Source organism: Balaenoptera ricei, chromosome 9 (genome assembly GCF_028023285.1).
Source record: "Balaenoptera ricei isolate mBalRic1 chromosome 9, mBalRic1.hap2, whole genome shotgun sequence".
NCBI classification, from domain to species: domain Eukaryota; kingdom Metazoa; phylum Chordata; class Mammalia; order Artiodactyla; family Balaenopteridae; genus Balaenoptera; species Balaenoptera ricei.
Genome location: NC_082647.1, coordinates 17,921,684 through 17,943,739, shown reverse-complemented (window position 1 = coordinate 17,943,739; position 22,056 = coordinate 17,921,684). Strand labels below are relative to the sequence as shown.

The 22,056-nt window shown below is 41.2% G+C and overlaps 1 protein-coding gene across 2 annotated transcripts in view; it reads left to right on the top strand.

Moving 5' to 3' along the window:
* The first annotated feature begins 10,620 nt into the window (after window positions 1–10,620).
* NUP205 (nucleoporin 205) overlaps window positions 10,621–22,056 on the top strand; it is an 82,488-nt gene continuing 71,052 nt past the window's right edge. For both annotated transcript variants that reach the window (XM_059933301.1, XM_059933302.1), the window contains exons 1-5: window positions 10,621–10,676; window positions 17,382–17,524; window positions 18,760–18,931; window positions 20,758–20,902; window positions 21,290–21,449. In XM_059933301.1, coding sequence (XP_059789284.1) covers window positions 10,649–10,676; window positions 17,382–17,524; window positions 18,760–18,931; window positions 20,758–20,902; window positions 21,290–21,449 — 648 coding nt within the window. In that variant the 5' untranslated portion in view covers window positions 10,621–10,648. The remainder of the gene's footprint in view (window positions 10,677–17,381; window positions 17,525–18,759; window positions 18,932–20,757; window positions 20,903–21,289; window positions 21,450–22,056) is intronic.

Below are 22,056 nucleotides of genomic sequence, written 5' to 3'. Positions count from 1 at the left end.
ATTTATTCCTATCAAAGGGTCACCTTCCTTTTGAAGTCTTGACATACTATTTCCTTCCTATATCTCCTTATGACTTTATAGAACTTATTTACAACTATGCAATGATACCAGTGACTTTTACATTTAAAAAGTACTTAATGCCTCTTATTTATATTATATTAAACAGTAGATTCAAACCTCCTGTCTGCATATATTTCCTAAATTTATAATCATCTTTTTGAGAGAGATGGTATTTATTGGGAAATGTGTTCTTCTCTGTCATATTTATGCCTTGTTCTGTCTGAACTCAGGAGAATGAACTGAATTTTCATAAGCATTGGCTAGCTTTAGGATTGAATCATAACCAAGGTTTCCTAACATTGTCAACAAAAAAAATTCTGGGATTATGCTGATTTAAACTTTCTCTTTTATACTTTCACTGTTTGAAAAATGAACAAAGTAAGGAGACTCTCCGACTGTGAACATAATTAACAACTTTTCCTGGTCACTTGTGGAGTGATCATAGTTTCTAAAATAATGCAGTAAAAAACCAAATACATATAAAATGAAACCAAAAAATGAATAGCTGAGAAAGGATTCATATCCACAATATATAAAGAACTTTAAAAATCCAATAACAACAAAAAATCAAATTAAAAAATGGACCGGGACTTCCCTGGTGGCGCAGTGGTTGAGAATCTGCCTGCCAATGCAGGGGATACGGGTTCGAGCCCTGGTCTGGGAAGATCCCACATGCTGCGGAGCAACTGGGCCCGTGAGCCACAACTGCTGAGCCTGCGCGTCTGGAGCCTGTGCTCCGCAGCAAGAGAGGCCGCGATAGTGAGAGACCCGTGCACCGCGATGAAGAGTGGCCCCCGCTTGCCGCAACTAGAGAAAGCCCTTGCGCAGAAACAAAGACCCAACACAGCCAAAAATAAATAAATAAATTAATTAATTAAAAAAAAAATGGACCAAGGACTTGAATAGACATTTTTCCAAAGAAAATATATAAACGGCCAATAAGCACATGAAAAGATGTTCCACATCATTAATCACTATGGAAATGCAAATAAAAACCAAATGAGATATGACTTCATACCCATTAGAATGGCTATTATCAAAAAAATGAAAATAACGAGTATTGATGAGAACGTGGGGAAATTGAAAAGCTTGTGCACTGTTTGGTGGGAATGTAAAATGGTGCAGCTGCTGTGGAAACGTTATGGTGATTCCTCAAAAAGTAAACACAGAATTACCATATGATCCAACAATTCCACTTCTGGGTATAATTCCAGAATAATTGAATGTAGGAACTGGAAATGTTTGTACACCCATGTTCATAGCAGCATTATTCACAATAGTCGAAAGGTGGAAGCAACCCAGGTGTCCAACAGATGAATGGATAAACAAAATGTGGTCTATACATACTATGGGCTATTATTGAACCTTAAAAAAGAAGGAAATTCTGATACCTGCTACAACATGGATGAACACTGACATTATGATAAGTGAAAATAAACCAGTCACAAAAGGACAAGTATTGTATGATTTGTCTCATATGAGGTACCTAGAGTAGTCAAATTCATAGAATCAGAAAGTAGAATGGTGGTTGCCCATGGGCTGGGAAGAGAGGAGAATAGGGAGTTGTTTCATGGGTACAAAGTTTGGATGGGAAAGATGAAAAAGTTCTGGAGATGGATGGTGGTGATGCTTTGAGAACAGTGTGAATGCACTTAATGCCACAGAACTGTACACCTAAACATGGTCATAATTTTAGGTCATGTTTATTTTATCACAATTTAAAAAAATGAATACCCAGACTTGGTCTAGGTACTGTGCAGGTGTAATTTTAGAAACCAAGAAGCAACAATATTTCAATGTTAGAAAGTACCTTTTTTTTTTTAACTACATTTTTAAAATGATTACCTTGCTTTGGCATTGTCACGCTTATGACTGGAGATTAAAAATCTTAAAATCAGGACTTCCCTTGTGGTGCAGTGGTTAAGAAACCACCTGCCAATGCAGGCGACATGGGTTTGAGCCCTGCTCCGGGAAGATTCCACATGCCGCAGAGCAACTAAGCCCGTGAGCCACAACTAATGAGCCTGCGCTCTAGAGCCCACAAGTGACAACTACTGAGCCACAACTACTGAAGCCCATGCGCCTAGAGCCCATGCTGCGAAACAAGAGAAGCCAGTGCAGTGAGAAGCCTTCGCACCGCAATGAAGAGTAGCTCCCGCTTGCTGCAGCTAGAGAAAGCCGGAGCACGGCAAGGAAGACCCAACACAGCCAAAAATAAAATAAATAAATATATTTTTAAAGAATCTTAAAATCACAATATACTCAACTCAGTTCTAGCAGCCACATTAATTTTCTGTCTAATTTTAAAAGCATCTAAATTAGTCTTATTACGACTTATATGCTTATTAAATGAAATGTGTAAATTAAAATGTATAAGGTTATGCAACATGGCTGAGTCAACGCTGCCATGAGAGCCTCATTAAAAGAGTTCGTTGATGCTATGCTATTATTAACACAGTCATCCCTGGGTATTCACAGGGGATTGGTTCCAGGACCCCCCACCAATACCAAATTCTGAGGATGCTCAAGTCCCTTATATAAAATGGCGTAGAATTTGCATATAAGCTACACATGTCCTCCCCCCCAACCATACTTTAAATCATCTCTAAATTACTTGTAATACTTAATACAATGTAAATACTATGCAAATAGTTGCCAGCACAAGGCAAATACAAGTTTTGCTTTTTGGAACTTTCTGTAATTTTTTCCCCCCAGTATTTTTGATCTGTGGTTGGTTAGATCCTTAGTTGTGGAACCCACGGATACAGAGGGCTGACTGCATTAATACAATGTATCTTTATCAGACACTCATTCAATGGCTTCTTTTTTCTTTATTTAATCCCCATATTCTACCCTCATTGTTCTTTATACTGATTGTCCTATGACTACAGCAGAATATCTTCTAAGTGTTTTATATTAAATTCGTATGTTATTTTACTGAATCCTCACAGCAATTCAGGGAAAGTATTATTTCTATTTTAATGGATGAGAAAACTCAGAGAGGTTGAAAAACTTGCTTACAATCACACAGTGAGTCACTGGCAAGGTAGAAATTTAAGATTTTATTTTTTTTAAATAAATAAATTAATTTATTTATTTATTGGCTGCGTTGGGTCTTTGTTGCTGTGCGTGGACTTTCTCTAGTTGCAGCAAGTGGGGGCTACTCTTTGTTGTGGTGTGTGGGCTTCTCATTGCGGTGGCTTCTCTTGTTGCAGACCACGGGCTCTAGGCGCGCGGGCTTCAGTAGTTGTGGCGCGCAGGCTCAGTAGTTGTGGCGCACGGGGTTAGTTGCTCCGCGGCATGTGGAATCTTCCCCAACCAGGGCTCAAACCTGTGTCCCCTGCATTGGCAGGGGGATTCTTAACCACTGCGCCATCAGGGAAGCCCAAGGTAGAAATTTAGATTCAGGGCAACCTGTCTCAAAAGTCTCTCCTCAACTCCACCAGCATGTAAACCTTACACTGCTGATTAGTCCCTTCCTAAAATCTCAACTCTTCCATGAAGCAGGAAGAGAAGATACACAATACACATCACTGAAGAATGGCCCTAGGCCAAAATGGAAGCAGAGATATGACACACACAACAGCTTCATGGTAATCTGGTGTCTTAAAATCTTCTTTCTCTAATTTATTTATTTTGCATTTGTTTGCACTTGGGAATGTTTCCTATTGTCCTTTGTTTCTGAGTTTGCATCATGTCCTGAACAGTACGGTAGTTTATTTCAATTAATGCTTTCTTGTTCCTTGTACATAGTTTCACTTTGAGTATTCTTCTGATAGGATGAATGCTCTGCTTTTTCATCACACTCAGACAGAGCTCTGCTTTCCTCAGTAACTCCCCACTGTCCTTCACACACTGCTGCCCAAGGCTGGAGCCAAGTATTCATGCTAATTCCCAGAATACAACCCAGACTCTTTTTTGATCAGATAAATTGACTTTGCCACCAGTACTTTTACACTCCTTTACCCCTGCTCATTTTCCTGTTCTATGTCACGCACCTCTGTGGCACATGCCTCCTGTCAGGACACAAGTTCTCACACGTATGTATAGGAAAACCTCTCGAGAGGATTCAACCAGCTAATTCCTTAGCTGGAGCCCTGGTGTTTTTCATATAACGAAGTATGGAATACCCTATCCCCTTCAGGTCCGTATTGGCAATCCATGCATGAGGAAAAGAGGGACCAGCCTTCTTTTCCTAGAGTTTTCAGGCGCTTGCAAGAGAGATGGTGGTATACGAAGCCGTTTTCAAGGAGCCCACGGTATAGTCTGGCAATGGGTAGAAGACAGCAGCTTGACCTTTCCATACCTTTATTCATTCAACAAACGTTTGTTGGCTACTAGCTGCCTCTACTCTTCTGTGTGCAGCTTTCAGTCCAGAAGGACAGACAAACTTGTGGGAAATTATAGTACATTATTGGAGAGCACAGGATGGTGTGTAGTCCAGGCTGAGGTAGGAGGGGCGGGGCAGAAGTGATGCCTGAGAAGAGTAACCAGATGAAGGGGTTAAAGTTATTCCTGCACGAGAAGATAGTGCCAACAAAGATTTGGAGGGAAGAAGTGACTACAGCAGCTAGAGGGAATACCCCCTGAAGAAGGGAGCTGCCCTGGTAAAGGGCTCCAGGAGCGGAAGAGGCTCAGAATGTGTATCTAAGTAACCGCAATAATCACTAAAGAGCCTAAGGGGAGTAGGTGTGAGTATAATTGCAGAGGCCTGAAGGGACCAGGTCGTGAACTGCCTTGTATTCCACTGTAAGAAGTGTGGACTTGCCCTCAGGATAGTGACAAGAACTTGAAGGGTTTTAGGGGGGGAAGAAGTGGGCCCTCTGGTCACACTGTGGAAGGTGAACTGGAAATGAGTGGGACCGGAGGCAGGAAGACCAGTTAGGGGGCTGTTGGAACAATCCTGCCTTTGAAGGGAGGCTTTTACGCAGAGTCATTTGCTGCATTGTGGTTGCGACTCTCTCAGGGAAAATCTGGGGAAAATTTGTTTCCTACTCCACCAGAGAATGCCAGTGTTCCAAGGCCAGTAGTTCTGCCACTGCAACCCCACAGCTGGCCCCTGACTGGGGGCACACATGATGGTGAATCTGTCATGCCTGGAGTCCTCCACTGGCAGGATGTGGAAAATCACAGAACTTGAAACTCACCTAAATTTCTAAGCCTTGTCCAGAGGAATTCTGGCAGCTCTGTAAATATGAAACCTTGGACTTTGTCACTTTTTCACTGATCTGTTCCGCCACTCCCAGCCCCCATACGCTCTAGTGACCATGTAAAATTCTAGCATCTGTCCATTCATGTGCCACTTCCTTCATGTAATTTTCCCTAGTTTTTATTTCCTGGACTCCAAATAAGAGTTAACTGTCCTGGGGCTTCCCTGGTGGCGCAGTGGTTGAGAATCTGCCTGCCAGTGCAGGGAACACGGGTTCGAGCCCTGGTCTGGGAAGATCCCACATGCCACGGAGCAACTAGGCCTATGAGCCACAACTACTGAGCCTGCGCATCTGGAGCCTGTGCTCCGCAACAAGAGAGGCTGCGACAGTGAGAGGCCCAAGCACTGCGATGAAGAGTGGCCCCTGCTCGCCGCAACTAGAGAAAGCCCTCGCACAGAAACGAAGACCCAACACAGCCAAAAAATTAAAAATAAAAAAAAATAAAAAATAAAAAAAAGCATTAACTGTCCTGGAAAGATATCTACACCCCCATGTTCATTACAATCTTATTTACAATAGCCAAGATATGGAAAGAACGCGGCCAAAAAAAAAAAGAATGAAATCTTGTCATTTGCAACAACATGGATGGACCTTGAGGGCATTATGCTAAGTGAAATAAGTCAGACAGGCAAAGATAAGTACTATATGATCTCACTTATATGTGGAGTCTTAAAAAAACCCCAGCAAACAGGGAATTAATTCCCTAGCGGTTCAGTGGTTAAGACTCAGCTCTTTCACTGCCGGGAGCCCGGGGTTCAATCCCCAGTCCGGGAACTAAGATCCCGCAAGCCATGTGGTGCAGCCAAAAAAACACACACAAAAAACAACCAAACGTCATAGATACAAAGAACAGATTGGGGGATAAGTGAAATGGGTGAAGGGAGTCAAAATATACAAACTTCCCAGTTATAAAATCAATAAGCCACTGGGATGGAATTACAGCATGGTCACTATAGTTAATAATACTGTATTGCACATTTGAAAGTTAAGACAGTAAATCTTAAAAGCTCTCATCACAAGAAAAAGAATTCTGTAACTGTGTATGGTGACCATGTTAACTAGCCTTATATGGTGATCATTTTGCAGTACATACAAGTGTTGAGCCATTATGTTGTACACCTGAAACTAATATAATATATGTAATTATACTTCATTTTTTTCAAAAAAGAAAAAAGAATTAACTGTTCTTATTTTAAGATTTCAAAGAATTTTGTGTATACAGTTAAAACAATTAATTGGAGCAATGAGGGAAGTTACAAACAATGGATCAATTAGAGGAGGGCACAGTTCTACCCCTTACCCCAGATAAATCACAAATTGGTTAATTGCTATTACTTCCATGTTTGCAGTTCACTCTTACAACTTGGTTAAACTCCTCCTAAGTAATTGACTATACCTCCACTTAGCACTTATTTTGCCTTAGAAAAAGTTTATTTTTGTTTAAACAACACTCACAGAGCACTAAATGTCAGGCACAGTCTAAGCACTTTATGAATAAGCCTCTTAACGACTCTACAGTGTAGATACTAATATTATCACCTGCATTTTGAGATGAGAAAACTGAGTCACTAAGGAGGGTTTCACAGCTAATAAGCAAGGGACACAGAATTTGAATCCAGGAAGCCTAGCTTTAGGGTCTGTGCTCTTAGCCACAATTGTGTACATATGGCCTCTCTCTCCGCCAGTACATCTTGGAAGCACCAAGGTCTGCAAATTGTTTTTTCCTGAATTGTGACTGTAAGCCAGGGATGTGGCAGCAGCAGGGAGTACAAATGTAAAAAGACATAGCTGTTACTCTCTGGGAGTAAATCGATTGTTTATTGAACATAACAAACCACAAAACTGTGGTCTAAAACAGCAGCCTTTTACTTGCTCACAATTCCGAACTCTGGGCTGGACTCACTTGCCCATTTGCAGTCAAGTGATGGCTCAACTAGGACTAGAGCATCCGAGATGGCCTTACTCATGTCTAGCATCTCAGCTGGTTTAGCTGGAACAGCTGGAGGCTGGCTAGGCTTCTCTCCTCCTGGTCTTTCATTCTCAAGGAGGTTGGCTGGGGTTTCCTTTCATGATGTCTCAGGGCAGTAAAAAGCAAAAGTGGAAGCAGCAAGGCCTCTCAAATGCTAGGCTTGGAGCTCACCCAGCGTCACTTCCACTGTACTGTTTTGGTCCAAGCAAGTCAGAAGGCCCACCCAGATTCAGTGTGGCAGATGATTACATAATGGCTTGAATTCAGGGATGTGGGTGGTGGTAACTTGGTGGGTGGTTGACAGAGGGACATAGAAAGAAAGATAGGTATTCCAGGCGGATAGGAAAGCAGACGTACAAGTACACGGTACCAGAAAGCATGTCGTACCTGGGGAATAACAAATAGTTCAGAGTGATTAGAGTAAAGGGCACTTGAGGGAGAATAAGCGTGAGGAGGTTGAAGAAGGAGGCGGAACCAGATCAGGAAGTGGCATGAGTGCCTTCCTAAGAAGTTTCAAATGTTACCCATAGGAACTAGGTCACTGAGAAATTTTGATTAGGGCACGTACATGATATGATTTGTGTATTTGAATATCACTTTGGGAGACCAAGAGAAGGGGTGAGATGGAAATCAGGAAGACCCTTGAGAAAGCTATTGCAAAATACCAGGTATAAGAAGATGAAACCTCAATGGAACAATGGCATAGGGAGCAGAGAAGAGAAAAAGGACTCCAGAAATATTTATGAGGCAAGATGAATAGGATATGGCAATTGAAGGAAGAATATGGAGTGAATCCCAAGTTTCCAACTTTGGCAACTGAGTAGATACAGGGGACTGAGTTTTATGAGAAAAGTGCTCATTTAAGCTTTGGATCAATTGATTTTGAGATGCCTGTGTGACAGTCAATAGAAGTGTGGGGTAGACAAGTTGGATATACAAATCTGAATCCTAGGAGAGAGGACCGGATTAAAGATACAAATACAAAATTCATCAACAAACAGGTGGTGGTAAGAAGCCATAGATCCCAGAAGCATGTAGAATGGTAGAATAGAGGCTGGGAATGACCAAAAGGGAAGAACAATGATGAGAAGAGAAAGAGAAGGTGCTTCCCTGGTGGTGCAGTGGTTAAGAATCCACTTGCCAATGCAGGGGACACGGGTTTGATCCCTGGTCTGGGAAGATCCCACATGCTGCAGAGCAACTGAGCCCGCACACCACAACTAGTGAGCCTGTGCTCTAGAGCCCGTGAGCCACAACTACATGAGCCTGCATACCGCAACTACTGAAGCCCACGCACCTAGAGCCGGTGCTCCACAACAAGGGAAGCCACTGCAATAAGAAGCCCACGCACTGCAATGAAGAGTAGCCCCACTAGAGGAAGCCCGCACGCAGCAACGAAGACCCAACACAGCCAAAAATAAATAGATAAAATAAATAAATTTATTTTAAAAAAAAGAGAGAGAGAAAGAGAAGGCCATATAGGAAACTTAAAAAGAAGAACTATAAAGACAGGAGGAAAACTAGGAGGGGTGGTGCCCCGTAAGTCAAGGGAGAAAAGCATTTCTAAGGTATTCGGAAAAGTGCTTGTGGGACTTGACAATCGATCACTGGTGACCATGCTGAGAGCAGTTTTAGAGGAGCTAATAACCCAATTGCTATGGATTGAGGAAACCTCAATCAAGTGAGAGCATGCCTGTACGTGAGATGATGGGTGACGTGGGAGTTGCAGGAAGTTAGATTTCCTTAATCGAAAGTGATCTACCAAGAGGGAAATGTGTGGGCTTAAAGAGTGTGTGAGGGGAAGGCTCATAATAGATGTGCTGAGAAAGAAAATCTTCTTTGAATGCCACTTCCTGCCAAGTTTCTGCTCAATATTTTTCTCACTTTCATGCTAAACTTCGGAAAAAATCCCTTTACCTTTTCATTCTCTCTTCCCCTTCACTCCTTAAGACCACTTTCATTGTAATCTGGCATTTGTCTCTATATAACAATGACTTTCAAAAAAATTACCCGTGACTTTTTTGTTCCACCTAATGTACATTGTGTCCTTCAATATTATTTGTTCAGAAGAATGAATATGCTTGCTATTCTTAACAATGTACTCTGTGATTTTGTTTAAATTATTTAATTCTGATTTCCAGTAGTGAAATGAGACTATAAACTCTATTTTCTCCCAATCTCAGTGGAATGTTGGAGGAGTTGATAAAGTGAGATTGTGAGGTACATGGAACATCTATGAAGTAAGCAGCTATAATTATATTTCCCTAGTAGGATTGTTTCAGGGATTAAATGAGATAATGCAACAACAACAACATTCTTAATAAATATTCTTAATAAATATCTGGTATATGATAGCAAATTCATTTTTAATTTATTTTTTATTGAAGTATAGTTGAGTTACAATGTTGTGTTAATTACTGCTGTACAACAAAGTGGCTCAGTTATACACATATATACATACATTCTTTTTCCTATTTTTTCCGTTATGGTTATCACAGGATATTGAATATAGTTCCTTGTGCTATACCGTAGGACCTTGTTGTTTGATAGCAAATTCTTAATAAATTCTTAATAATTATCTGGCATATGATAGCAAATGGTAATGACTGTATTTTAGTTTGAAAATTAGCAAACTAAAATTTAGCAAGTGAAAAAAGAAGGTCCAGTTATTTGGGGGTGCTTAGGTAGAAAAATATTTGGTGTTTATGAAATGATATGTCTGCAAATTTCTTCAAAATAATCTCCTGTGTTGGGGGTGAGGAACAGGAACTGACCAGCTATTGAAGCTGGTCATTCATTATTCTAATTTTGTATACATCTGAAATTTTCATAATAAAAAGTTATGATTGTTTAACTGCATGCAACTATATTGACGCAATACACTGGTATATACAGTAGATGAAATGTAATGAACTTAGTTTGCAACCCATCAAATGGCTTTTTGAGGTTTAGATACCTTACACCCCACTCCACTCCCCAAAGTAAGGGAGTAACGCAAGGAAGATTTAATTTGAAATGGAGATAATTATTTGGATTTACGGCTTTCATAATATCATAAGTGGGCGTCATTTCAATAAACAGTCTTTTTCTGTTCCAGCTAACCAACTTTAATCACTAGAAACAAACTACAAGTCCCAGGACGCACTGCACGACTAACGTCAACTCGAGGACCTCGGGTCTTCGAACTGGTTACCCTCGCCTGACTTGAATGGGAATTTTCGTCAATCCCGGCGAAAATTGACGTCTGTGATTTAGAGCAGATTTTGGAGTATTTGTACGCCTGGGTCGGTCGAGCGTGGATTTCGGAAGGGCCAGCGGGGTCCTTTTCTGATTAGGCGCGGCCCCGGGCAGCCTCACCCTCTTCTGGGGCTTCCGTGCGGCGGGAGGGCTCCGTTAGTTCGCCTGCAAGATGGCGACGCTGTTGGCGGTAAATTCGGGTAGGTGCGGCCGGGGCAGAAGGCAAGCTGTGGGGCAGGGTGCTGGTCCGTTCTTCAGGCAGAGACGCGGGCAGTGAGGTTCCTCGGAGTCCAGGTCCGCACTTCTGCATAGTGCCCGCTTCTCCCTAGCTCTGGGCCTAGAGTCCCGCCCCTCCCCAGTTTGAATGGCGCGCGTCGGCGCTGCGGCTCTAGCCCTAGAGTTGGGGCTTAAGGATCGAGGCACGGAGGCTTGGTCCCATGGAACCTGGCGTGCAGTTCTCGCAGCCCAGGGCCGAATCTGGTCCCTTCCATTCCCCACCCCATTATGTGTCTGCCGTCCGAATTCCTGCAGGATTTCCAGTTCTCCGGCAATGAGGCCGGGAGACCTGAAATATTTTTCAGCCACGAGCGCAGGCTGAAAACTCGCACCTCAAAATGGACACTGGGGCCCTTCTTGGAGGTTGGGTGGGTGGGTGGGGTCCTACAGGAAGAGAGGTCCCTTGATTATGAAGCCTGTAATCCGGAAGGTGGCCCAGGAGTGCCGTGACTCCCAGCTCTGCGTGTGTGGCCCGTCCCTGGATGCTCCTGTACCTTTGGAGCAGTAGATCTTCGGGGAGGGGCAGAATCTAGAAGGGAGTAAAGAAACTCTGGAACATTTGGATTGGGTCCTCTGGGCAATTCTCAATCAGGGGCGGAATCCCCCCGCCCCCATCGGGGCGTTTGAAAGAGTGGGTGCATTTTGACTGTCACAATTCCTGGGATGCACCGCTGGCTCCTAGTGGGCGGGCCAAGGATGCCAAAAGTGCTGCAGCGGCCGGAGCGGGCCTGAAAATGAAGAATTTCCTGCTCAGAATGCCTTGATTGAGCTGTACTAAACTTCATGGGCGGTTAAGAGCACGTCTGTGTGGTAAATGCTTGTAGAGGATCTCACTCAAGAGGACTCTTTTCTGGGCGCCTTTTCTTTCCGTCCCTATACAGTCTTTTTGTTGCTGGTTTGTTCTTTTCACACGACTGATATTCTTGAAAACTTGTCTAAACCTGACTTTTGCAAATCAAACCATTTCGGAAACACTACGATACATTGTTTTATAATAATGAATGATTATGCTTATTGAGTACCTCCTTTTTCGCAGCCACTGGACTAAGCGTTGTACTTTCATCTTATTTAGTCCCCTTTATACAACTCTGGGGTAGCTGCTATTAAACACCCCATTTTACAGGTTTGGAAATAGAGTCTTAGAGTGGTTAAGTAACTTCTCCAAGGTTATACAGCTAATGATTCGAAGCCAGTCTTTGATACTTAAACGTCTACATGCTCCTACTTAAGCAAAACGTAATTCGTTTCATTACATAGTATTTCCATATATCTGAATGTTAGTAGTGAAATTACTTCCTTAGTATTGCTGTCCTGCCCTCCCACACAGATGTAAACTTAAAACAAGGCTTGTGCCTTGTATGTGTGGTTATATACTTTTCTTTAGTATGTACTCGTCTTAAGTTACTATCATTAAACATAAATCATTGAAGGAAAAGGAGTTGCCAACAGCTGCAAAGAGTATACATTGTATAACAAGGCCTTGTGGCAGGAGTGTTTAATTGGCAACATAGAAAGGAAACATTTTTAAGAGCCCAGTCAGGAGAATATTTTTTTAAGAAAAGTAAATGTCCAGCGAAACAACCCAAATGCCCATTGACGAATGAATGGGTAAACAATGTGGTCTATAGATATATAATGGAATGTTATTTAGCTTTAAAAAGGAAATCCTGTCCTATACTCAGCATGAATGAACCTTGAAGACATTCTGCTAAGTGAAGTAAGCTAGTAACAAAAAGACGAATACTGTATGATTCTACTTGTATGAGGGATTCAAAGTAATAGAAGCAAAGAATGTTGGTTGCCAGAGGTTGGTGGGAGGGGGAAATGGGGAGTTGTTTAAGGGTACAAAATTTGTTTTGCAAGATGAAAGAGTTCTGGAGATCTGTTGTACAACAATGTGAAAGCCCTTAACGCTACTGAACTGCACACTTCAAAATGTTTTTAAGATGGCAAATTCTATGTTATGTGCTTTTTACCATAATTCAAAAAAAAAAAATTAAACATCTTAGAGTTGTAGAAGGGGAAAAAAGTAGAGGTAGAGTTTGAAGGCCTATGCCTGAGTTTCAGCGGCATGATTTACTAGTATTGTGACCTGTATCAGCCCGGCTGAGTAGACCTACAGGCTTGTGAGTAGGCACCCATTAACACTGACAGTCCTTGGGTGGCTGTCTGGTCACCCCTGTCCTGTTCATAGCATTGTCTATTTCAGACCTTTTCCACACTCCTCAAATCTTTAAGCTCCAACTGATCCCTCAGTCTCCTAGTCACAGAGAAAATAGAAGCCAACAGGCATGAACTCTTTTTTTCACCCTTGAACCTACAAACCTAGATATATGTGCACTCTTTCGCATCAGTTTCGCTGTGTCTTCCTGTCTGAGGTAAATCCCGCCCTTTACACTCTTCTCCCCGTTGTTCCGTCCTCTCTCTTTTGTTCCTTTTCTTTCCACCAATTGCCCAAATCTTTACCTCGATCTCATGCCTCGTTCCATTTACTGTCCTCTTGCTCCTCTTCACAGTCAAACCTTTCAAAGATTGCTCAGTGTTCAGACCCTGTCGCCATACCTTCTCCTCCTCTAGCCACTCTAGTCTGTTCCCATCCTCCTGAACAGCTCTCAACATTTACATGCTTTTCTGTTTCACTAAGTCCACCAGACATTTGAAATCTATCTCACTTGATCTTTTAGGGTAAAGACCCAAATCCTTAACATGGGCAGGTAAGCCCTGCAAGGTATGGCAGTTGCCTCCCTTGCTGATCCCTTCTTGGTACTCTCGCTCTCTTGGCATTTTCAGGGGTTTGAGAGTGCAGCATTTCCTCTTGCCTCAGGAACCCACATGTTGTCCTCTCTTCCTGGAGTGTATGTCCACCACCTCCCACTCCTAGTTTTATCCTTCACATTTCAGCCTAATTATCACTTGCTCAGTGAATCCTTCCCTTCCCTGATCTCCCTGGCTAGGTCACATTCCCCTATTATGTGATCGTTGTCCTGGGTACTTCACCTTCATAGCACATACCATAATGGATATTGCCCTTATGTATGACTGTATGGTAAATGTGCTTCCTCACTACACTGTGAGCTTACCCATACCTAGTACCTGATGAATGAGTGAATAAATGTGACTTGCTGGAGGTATTCCTAAAATTTAGGAAAATAAATGTATTCCTCAAACAAGCAAATGACTTATATTAAAAATACATATTTAGTAATTTGGAAAAATTATAGCCTCCTTTCATCTGTAATCAATAACAGGGAGATATTTACCAAAATTAGTCAAACCAAAGACAAAATGAATATAAATCTTTGTTGCAACTACCTTCTGTGATGTGTTGATGTTAATGATGGACTCAGGAGGCTGGTATCTGTGGGGTTTTTTTTTAAATACTTTTACCAGCATTTTTTTTTAAAAATTTATTTTATTTATTTATTTATGGCTGTGTTGGGTCTTTGTTTCTATGCGAGGGCTTTCTCTAGTTGTGGCAAGCGGGGGCCACTCTTCATCGCGGCGCACGGGCCTCTCACTATCGCGGCCTCTCTTGTTGCGGAGCACAGGCTCCAGACGCGCAGGCTCAGTAGTTGTGGCTCACGGGCCCAGTTGCTCCGCGGCATGTGGGATCTTCCCAGACCAGGGCTCGAACCCGTGTCCCCTGCATTGGCAGGCGGATTCTTAACCACTGTGCCACCAGGGAAGCCCAGGTAGTTGTGGTTTTTTTTTTTTTTTTTTAAATTCTTGGTTTTTTCTGCACGTACTTTAAATTTATTTATTTATTTATTTATTTATTTTTGGGTGTGTTGGGTCTTCGTTTCTGTGCGAGGGCTTTCTCTAGTTGTGGCAAGTGGGGGCCACTCTTCATCGCGGTGCGCGGGCCTCTCACTGTTGCGGCCTCTTGTTGTGGAGCACAGGCTCCAGACGCGCAGGCTCAGCAGTTGTGGCTCACAGGCCCATTTGCTCTGTGGCATGTGGGATCTTCCCAGACCAGGGCTCGAACCCGTGTCCCCTGCATTGGCAGGCAGACTCTCAACCACTGTGCCACCAGGGAAGCCCTCTGTGGGGTTTTTTAGTGTAGATTTTTGATCTGTTATTGGATGCCTTCCCACAAAAGGGGGGAAGTGGAATTCTTTTTAGAATTCACTGAGCTTATTCAAACTAAGTATGTATAGTGCAAAGAAACTTATTCTTCAGGGGTTCTATTGAGTATTACTTTTACAGACAGTTTACTTTTGTTAGCTTTTTGTCAGGTTTTAAAAATACCTGTGGTAAGGCAAGTTTCACATTTGCCTACAAGTCATTTTTGATAACTTTCCTTCATCCCCTGTGCCAATCAGTTACCAGTTCTGACTCTACCAACAGACCTTGCCTTTCTATTTTACTGCCCTCATCCTGGTTAAGGTTGCGTCACCTCATGAGTAGCTTACCTACCCAACATCCTTGGGTCCTGACACTTCATATTTTAGTTAGTCCATTGGTCACACCATTGTCCAATTTCATTTTGTCATCTACTACTTGAAACATTCTCATTTACTAACAGGAAAAATTCCATCTTGGCCAGGAATACAAGGCTCAAACCTACTCTGTCCTTTGCAGCTGGAAAGAGCCAAGAAAATGATCTCTAGGGAAGTCAGTTAGTCACCATCCAACTAGCACCTCACAGGCAGTCACCAGGATCCAGGGTCAGGTCCTCATTTTGGCAGGCCTGGAACTGTGATGTTTGTTAGTGTATCCAGTGTTGAGTAGATTCCAGTAATTGATGTTCTCTGATCACATTGGGAAGACAGATATATAAACCAGTATGTCAATTAATTGATCTTTAGTGGGAAGTACATCTGCATGGGTGCTCATTTCATCAGCACATTTTTAATTCTAGAAATTTATATGACGAGCTATATTTTTCATTAGAAGATTGGCAAGTTTAGGATCAAAACAGGAGAAGCAAAGCAGGGAGTTGGATGGTTGCTCTCTATGTAAGGTCTAGACATGGTGATTCCCATTCCTCCACATCCCCACACCAAAGACCTGATGCATAACTTCCTGCTCTGCCCTTCAGATTAGGTTAGAGTCTTCCTTTTATATGTTCTCATAGCACTCTGTACTTCTCCGTTAGACTGGTAGTTCTGTTTTTTTTTTTTTAATTTTATTTTTATTTTTGGCTGTGTTGGCTCTTAGTTGCTGCGCGTGGGCTTTCTGTAGTTGCGGCGAGTAGGGGCTACTCTTCGTTGCCGTGCGCGGGCTTCTCATTGCGGTGGCTTCTCTTGTTGCGGAGCACGGGCTCTAGGCGCGCGGGCTTCAGTAGTTGTGGTGCACGGGCTTCCGTAGTTGTGGCTCGCGGGCTCTAGAGCGCAGGCTCAGCAGTTGTGGCGCACGGGCTTAGTTGCTCCGTGGCATGTGGGATCTTCCTGGACCAGGGCTCAAACCCTTGTCCCCTGCATTGGCAGGCAGATTCTCAACCACTGCGCCATAAGGGAAGCCCCGGTAGTTGTGTTTTGAATCCTGCATTTAATGCCTGTCTTTCTTGTCAATCTGTAAGTTCTCTGAGGCCTGGGATCCTGTCTGTCTTGCTTGCTCTGTAGTCCCTGGCACATGCATGGCCCTCAGTAAATGTTTGTTGAGTGAATGGATGATCCAGCTTGACTGGTCTAGTCTGTCCTCTCCCTGCACATCCTTTTAAAAAAAAAAATCTGCCCAGTAAATTGCCGCCTTCTGACAACATTGTTCATAAGATTGTAATGCATTTAGTTAGGTTATCTTGCATGTCATTCTGACTGTTCTGGTGACTTTGGTGGGATTTGTGTTTTCTCAGATGGCAGTTAAACATGTTTGCAGACCACCCTTTACGGTTTAAGCTATAGTTAGTTTATCTGTTGAGTGAGTGAGTGGTTTTGATTAGTTTCTCTTTCAGAGTCTTTATAAACACAGGGGTGCCATATCTGATTGTTTGCAAACAGAAACTTTGGGCTCCCAGGTCGTGTTTTTCAAACCATGCTTAGTAGCAAAAGCTCTCTAAGTATTACTTATTATTGTTATTACCTTTACAAAGCAAAATGTGATCCTTTTTATATGAGTTTACAAAAGAATTCCATATTTCTATGCTGTTTTTTAATAGCTAGTGTCCCAGCCAAAATAAAATACTTGTTTTTTCAGCTTCTAAGTTTTACAGAATCTGATTTTTTCCCCCCTATTCTTGCTTTTCCTCTGGATGATAGGGAGGGAAGGAAAGGCAGTTACATTTATTGAGTGACTACGATATGCCAGACACTATATTGTATATTTTACCTAGTTTATCTCATTTAATTCATTCAACCCTATGAAGCAGGTGATGTCCCTATTTTATATAAAAGGAAACTGAAGTTCAAAGAGGTTATTTTCTCACTCCATGTCACATAACTAATACTAAGTGACAAAACCAGGTTCAGCTGATATTCCAATTTAAAGTCAGGATTTACTTTAGGTAAAATGACATTTATATTATTGCTTGTGAATTCTAATATTCTTTTATATTAATGTTTGGTTTGTATATATAACTCCTTATATTTAAAAGTAGCTGTGAGCATGACTAAAATGTATAGATGATAACCTTACCTTATTTTCCAAATATATGTTTTATTTGATGCTGATTTTTATTTTTTTTCTTTAAGCTGCTAGTCTGTGGGGTCCTTACAAAGACATTTGGCAGACTGTGGGAAATGCTCTTTGGAGAAGACAACCTGAAGCTGTCCACCTTCTTGACATGATTTTGAAGAAACACAAACCTGACTTCATCTCATTGTTCAGAAACCCAGTAGGAAATTTTCTTTTTTTGCTTCTTGGATTTGCTTTTTCCTTTAAAGATTGAAGGAGCAAGTACATTCTTAATGCATGTAAATGAAATGTTACTTGTTCTAGTCCATTGATTCAAGTTTTTTCTAAAAATGGAAGTTTCCTGGGAGCAATTATTATCTTTTTTCTCTTCTCCATAGAAGTTAATATTGTATTTATCTCTAGCTAGGAGATATCTTAATAGTATTTGAATACGATTTAGAAAGTTCCATATATTTCAGAAATATGAGCCTCCTTGGAATTTCTGACTTATAGTTAATCTGTCTAAGCGTAGTAAGATTGATTATTTTATTTATTCCCAGGTACACTTCAACATTTTAACTCTTCATAATGTTATGTAAATTGTGTTAGCAGTTAATTCTTACATATTGTTAATCACTACATCTTGACGTACTTTTCAACCAGGGGTAGAGTACTTCAGTGGCAGGGATTCATATTTGGAAGCTCCTTTCCCTGCTGCTTGACAGTTTTTTTTTATAGACCAGCAAGACCATCTAAGAACTATTTAAGAGCCCTAGCCTGGGAGCCAACTGAGCTGAGTTCCAGTCTTGGCTCTACCACTAAAGAGTTGTATGACCACAGGCAAGTCACCTGACTTATCTGGGCATCAGTTTTTCCATTCTGTTAATAGAGAAGTTGAATTAAATGACTGTATGGCCTTTTTCAAGGTGTAAATACCTAAGATTTTATGATCTATCAAGTAATTCTATACTATATGTTATTTGTTAAATATTTGCACCAAGTAAGCCTTTTTGCAAATAAGACTACATTTTAAAATAACATACTAATAAGCTATCATTAGCCCTACTAATTAATTCTATAATTCTTTTCGATTTGCTATTTCCCACTTGAAGATTTATTGTTTTTATATTTATTAAAGATATAATTAGAAAGTTTCTTAGACATTTGAAAAATAGTATGCTATTTTGTGTGATTTCTCAACATTTTGTAGTTCAGAGTTTAGCAGAAGCAGTTATTGAGAAGGTAATAACAGTATAAAAAGTTGAAAGTGATGTAAAATGTTACCTCATAAAGGTCTAACTATATCTGATAGTTAGACCTTTATCTGATAAGAAATGCTCCTGTTTGTCACTTTACCAGACTGCCTGTGAATAAACTTCTCTAGGTAACAATTTACCTTGTCTCCATATGCTATTTTCATTACATGATCCTATTTATTTATTTTTATTGTTGTAGCCAAAAAATGTTCAACAACATGAGAAGGTTCAGAAAGCCAGTACAGAGGGAGTTGCTATCCAGGGTCAACAGGGAACCCGGCTTCTTCCTGAACAGCTCATTAAAGAAGCCTTTATCCTCAGTGACCTTTTTGATATTGGAGAATTGGCAGCTGTTGAGCTTCTCCTTGCTGGTAGGTTGACATTTAACTGAATCTATGGTAAGGTAGTACATAAATGTAAAATTATTCACTTGTAATTTAAAATATTATATCATTTAGATTCCAAAATAGTTTCTAAAGATGTAGCTTATTTGATATTCACAGTGTTTCCTTTTGTTTATCTGTGACTAATGAGAAGGCTTTAGTTTAGTGATCAGAGTTGTTAAAGGAAATTTAACTGTATTAAGATAGACTTTTTCATGGTAATTGACTAGCAAAGAATGACTGCATCTCAGAAGTTTTGTAGCACAAAGCATTTATTGTCATATAATGGGAAAGAAGGTAAGGTCACTGCTTTTTTGGAGTTTCTTTTTGAGGGGGTGATTCAGATAATGAATAGGTAAAGAATAAGATAATTTCGATAATACTGAGTTCTACGAAGAAAATAAAACAAGGCAATGGGATATAGAGACATGGGGGGTGATAGGGGGCACCTGTAAGTTGGGTACTTAGGGAAGGCCTCTCTGAGATTGGGACATTTGATCTGGGACCTGCCTGATGACAAGATACCAGAGTTGTTGGGGAAGGGTGTTCCAGGGAGAGTAGACAGCTCAAGGTGTGAACAAAGGCCTGTTGAAGGATACAAAGACCACTGTGGCTGGAACATCAGGAACTAGGGAGAGTGAAGGAAGACGAGGACAGAGCAGGAGTTGGATCATAGTCTTGCAGGCCATGAAGATTATTTGGATTTTATTCTAATTACAGTGGGAGGTTGTTGGCAGGGGCTTTAAGCAGGAGTTGCAGAATCCAGAATAACTGAAATTATTTCTCTGGCTGCTGTAGAGAGAAAAGATTGAAATTTCCATATAGTAAGCAGTTCATTTTAATTATAGCAAGGGAACCATGTGAAGAAGCCAGGTGGGCATTTTAATTGAAAGAAAGTCTAATATGTCTGAAGATAGAATGTGGCTGCCAGAATCCTTTCTGACCTAAGGCTGCATTAAAAGAAATATGATATTGAGAATGACTAAGGTCGTTTTCCCATTCTGTGATGCAGATGTTAACTGGACATGCTTGAATTTTGAGTTTAACTCAAAACTTCATTTAGCAATTACTTTTTCTGTGCATATTATGGGCCAGGCACTGTGTTAAGACTCCAGGGATATAAAGATGAATAAAACTTCAACTGGTGTAAAGGAGCTTATGGTCTAGTAATTGAGAAAGACATGGAAACCAATAACTATGCCACCATTATGTGCATTAATGCATGGTTCAGGGATGGTCCAGAGGGGAGGCATTTAAATTGACCTCAGGTTGTACAGAGAAGTCCACAAAGATAACGAGGCTTACGGTAGTTGTTGAAAAATGAGTAGGCATATGTCAGGTGGAGTAGGTGTGCACTCAGGAAGACAGAGGGCATCTAGACAGAAGAAATCTCCTGTAAGAGGTGTGAGGCAGTGAGATGAATTTGGGGAACAGAAGGGAGTAGAGTGTAAGAGCGATTGGGCCAAGGGGCGAAAAAAACCATAGGAAATGAAACTGAAACTATAGGCAAGGTAGTTCAGAAAAGACAAAGTAGAACTTATTCAAAGGAGAGCAGTTAAAAAGGGTGAGTAAAAGCTGAAACATAAGAAAATGTTATTTAATTTACTAGGGGAAGAAACGTACAAATATTTGAAAGACTTTTTGTGAAAGAGATAAAATAGTGGGTAGATGTTTGAAGTAGAGGACTCTTAAGACCCTTTAAACCCTAAGGTTTCTGTGATTTCTTTGAACTGCACATTGGTATAGTGATTTTTGTCTCAGCCTAAACACGTATGTGTTTATTTACTAAATTATTTCTCAACTTCCTTTCCTAGGAGAGCACCAGCAGCCACATTTTCCTGGCCTCACCAGAGGCTTAGTAGCTGTTCTTTTATACTGGGATGGAAAGCGGTGCATTGCAAATTCCCTGAAAGCCTTGATACAGTCTCGACGAGGAAAGACATGGACCCTCGAACTCAGGTCTGTTTGCATGCTAGGATTTCAAGGGGTTAATTAGAAATTGCTTGAAGAATTATAATTTTAGATACAAAAATTCTCTTTAGTATGTAGAATTTAAGTGTATAACCTAAGTTGAGTAATAAATAACTCCCTTATTCTGCCAAGAATGACACAACAGTTTAAACCTGCTTTATTTTGTTTACAAATGAAATGTAATTCAGTTATTTATGGTTAGAAGTTTATTGAAACACAATGATCTAAAAAGAATGGCAAGAGCTAGGTTATAGCTCATCCTGGTTGTTTCCAGTAACCCAACATTATCATCAAAAGAGTGTTTGCTATATCCATGTGATGAGAAAGTATAAACATTACTGTTCATTATAACTTTATTGATTTTTTTCATTACAGTCCAGAGCTGGTTTCCATGACAACACGGTTTACTGATGAGCTGATGGAGCAAGGATTGACTTACAAAGTTCTTACTCTTGTGTCACAGATTGATGTTAACAATGAGTTTGAGAAACTACAGCGTGAGAGAGGTTTGGGCAGTGAAAAACATCGAAAAGAGGCAAGGGTTCAATGACATCAATTCACGGGTTGTCTGTGTCACATCTTGGAGGCAGAAAAGTCATGTCACTTAAAACATTCTTCTAATACAGGCATAGGAAAATTAACAATGCATAGGAAAGTGTGTAGGCAGTTGTGTCCATGAAATTGACTTGCACTTGTTTCAGCCTCTTTCTAGTCACTATGTGCCATGCTAGCACTTTTTCTGGAATGAGCCCTTTAAGAAATTTTTTTTTTTTTTTTTTAAATTTATTTTTGGCTGTGTTGGGTCTTTATTGCTGCGCGCGGGTTTCCTCTAGTTGCGGCGAGCGGGGGCTACTCTTTGTTGCGGTGTGTGGGCTTCTCATTGCGGTGGCTTCTCTTGTTGCAGAGCACGGGCTCTAGGTGCACGGGCTTCAGTAGTTGTGGCACGCAGGCTCAGTAGTTATGGCTCGTGGGCTCTAGAGCACAGGCTCAATAGTTGTGACGCATGGGCTTAGTTGTGCTGCGGCATGTGGGATCTTCCCGGACCAGGGCTTGAACCCGTGTCCCCTGCATTGGCAGGCTGATTCTTAACCACTGTGCCACCAGGGAAGCCCTGAGGCCTTTAAGAAATTGATTGTCCTATA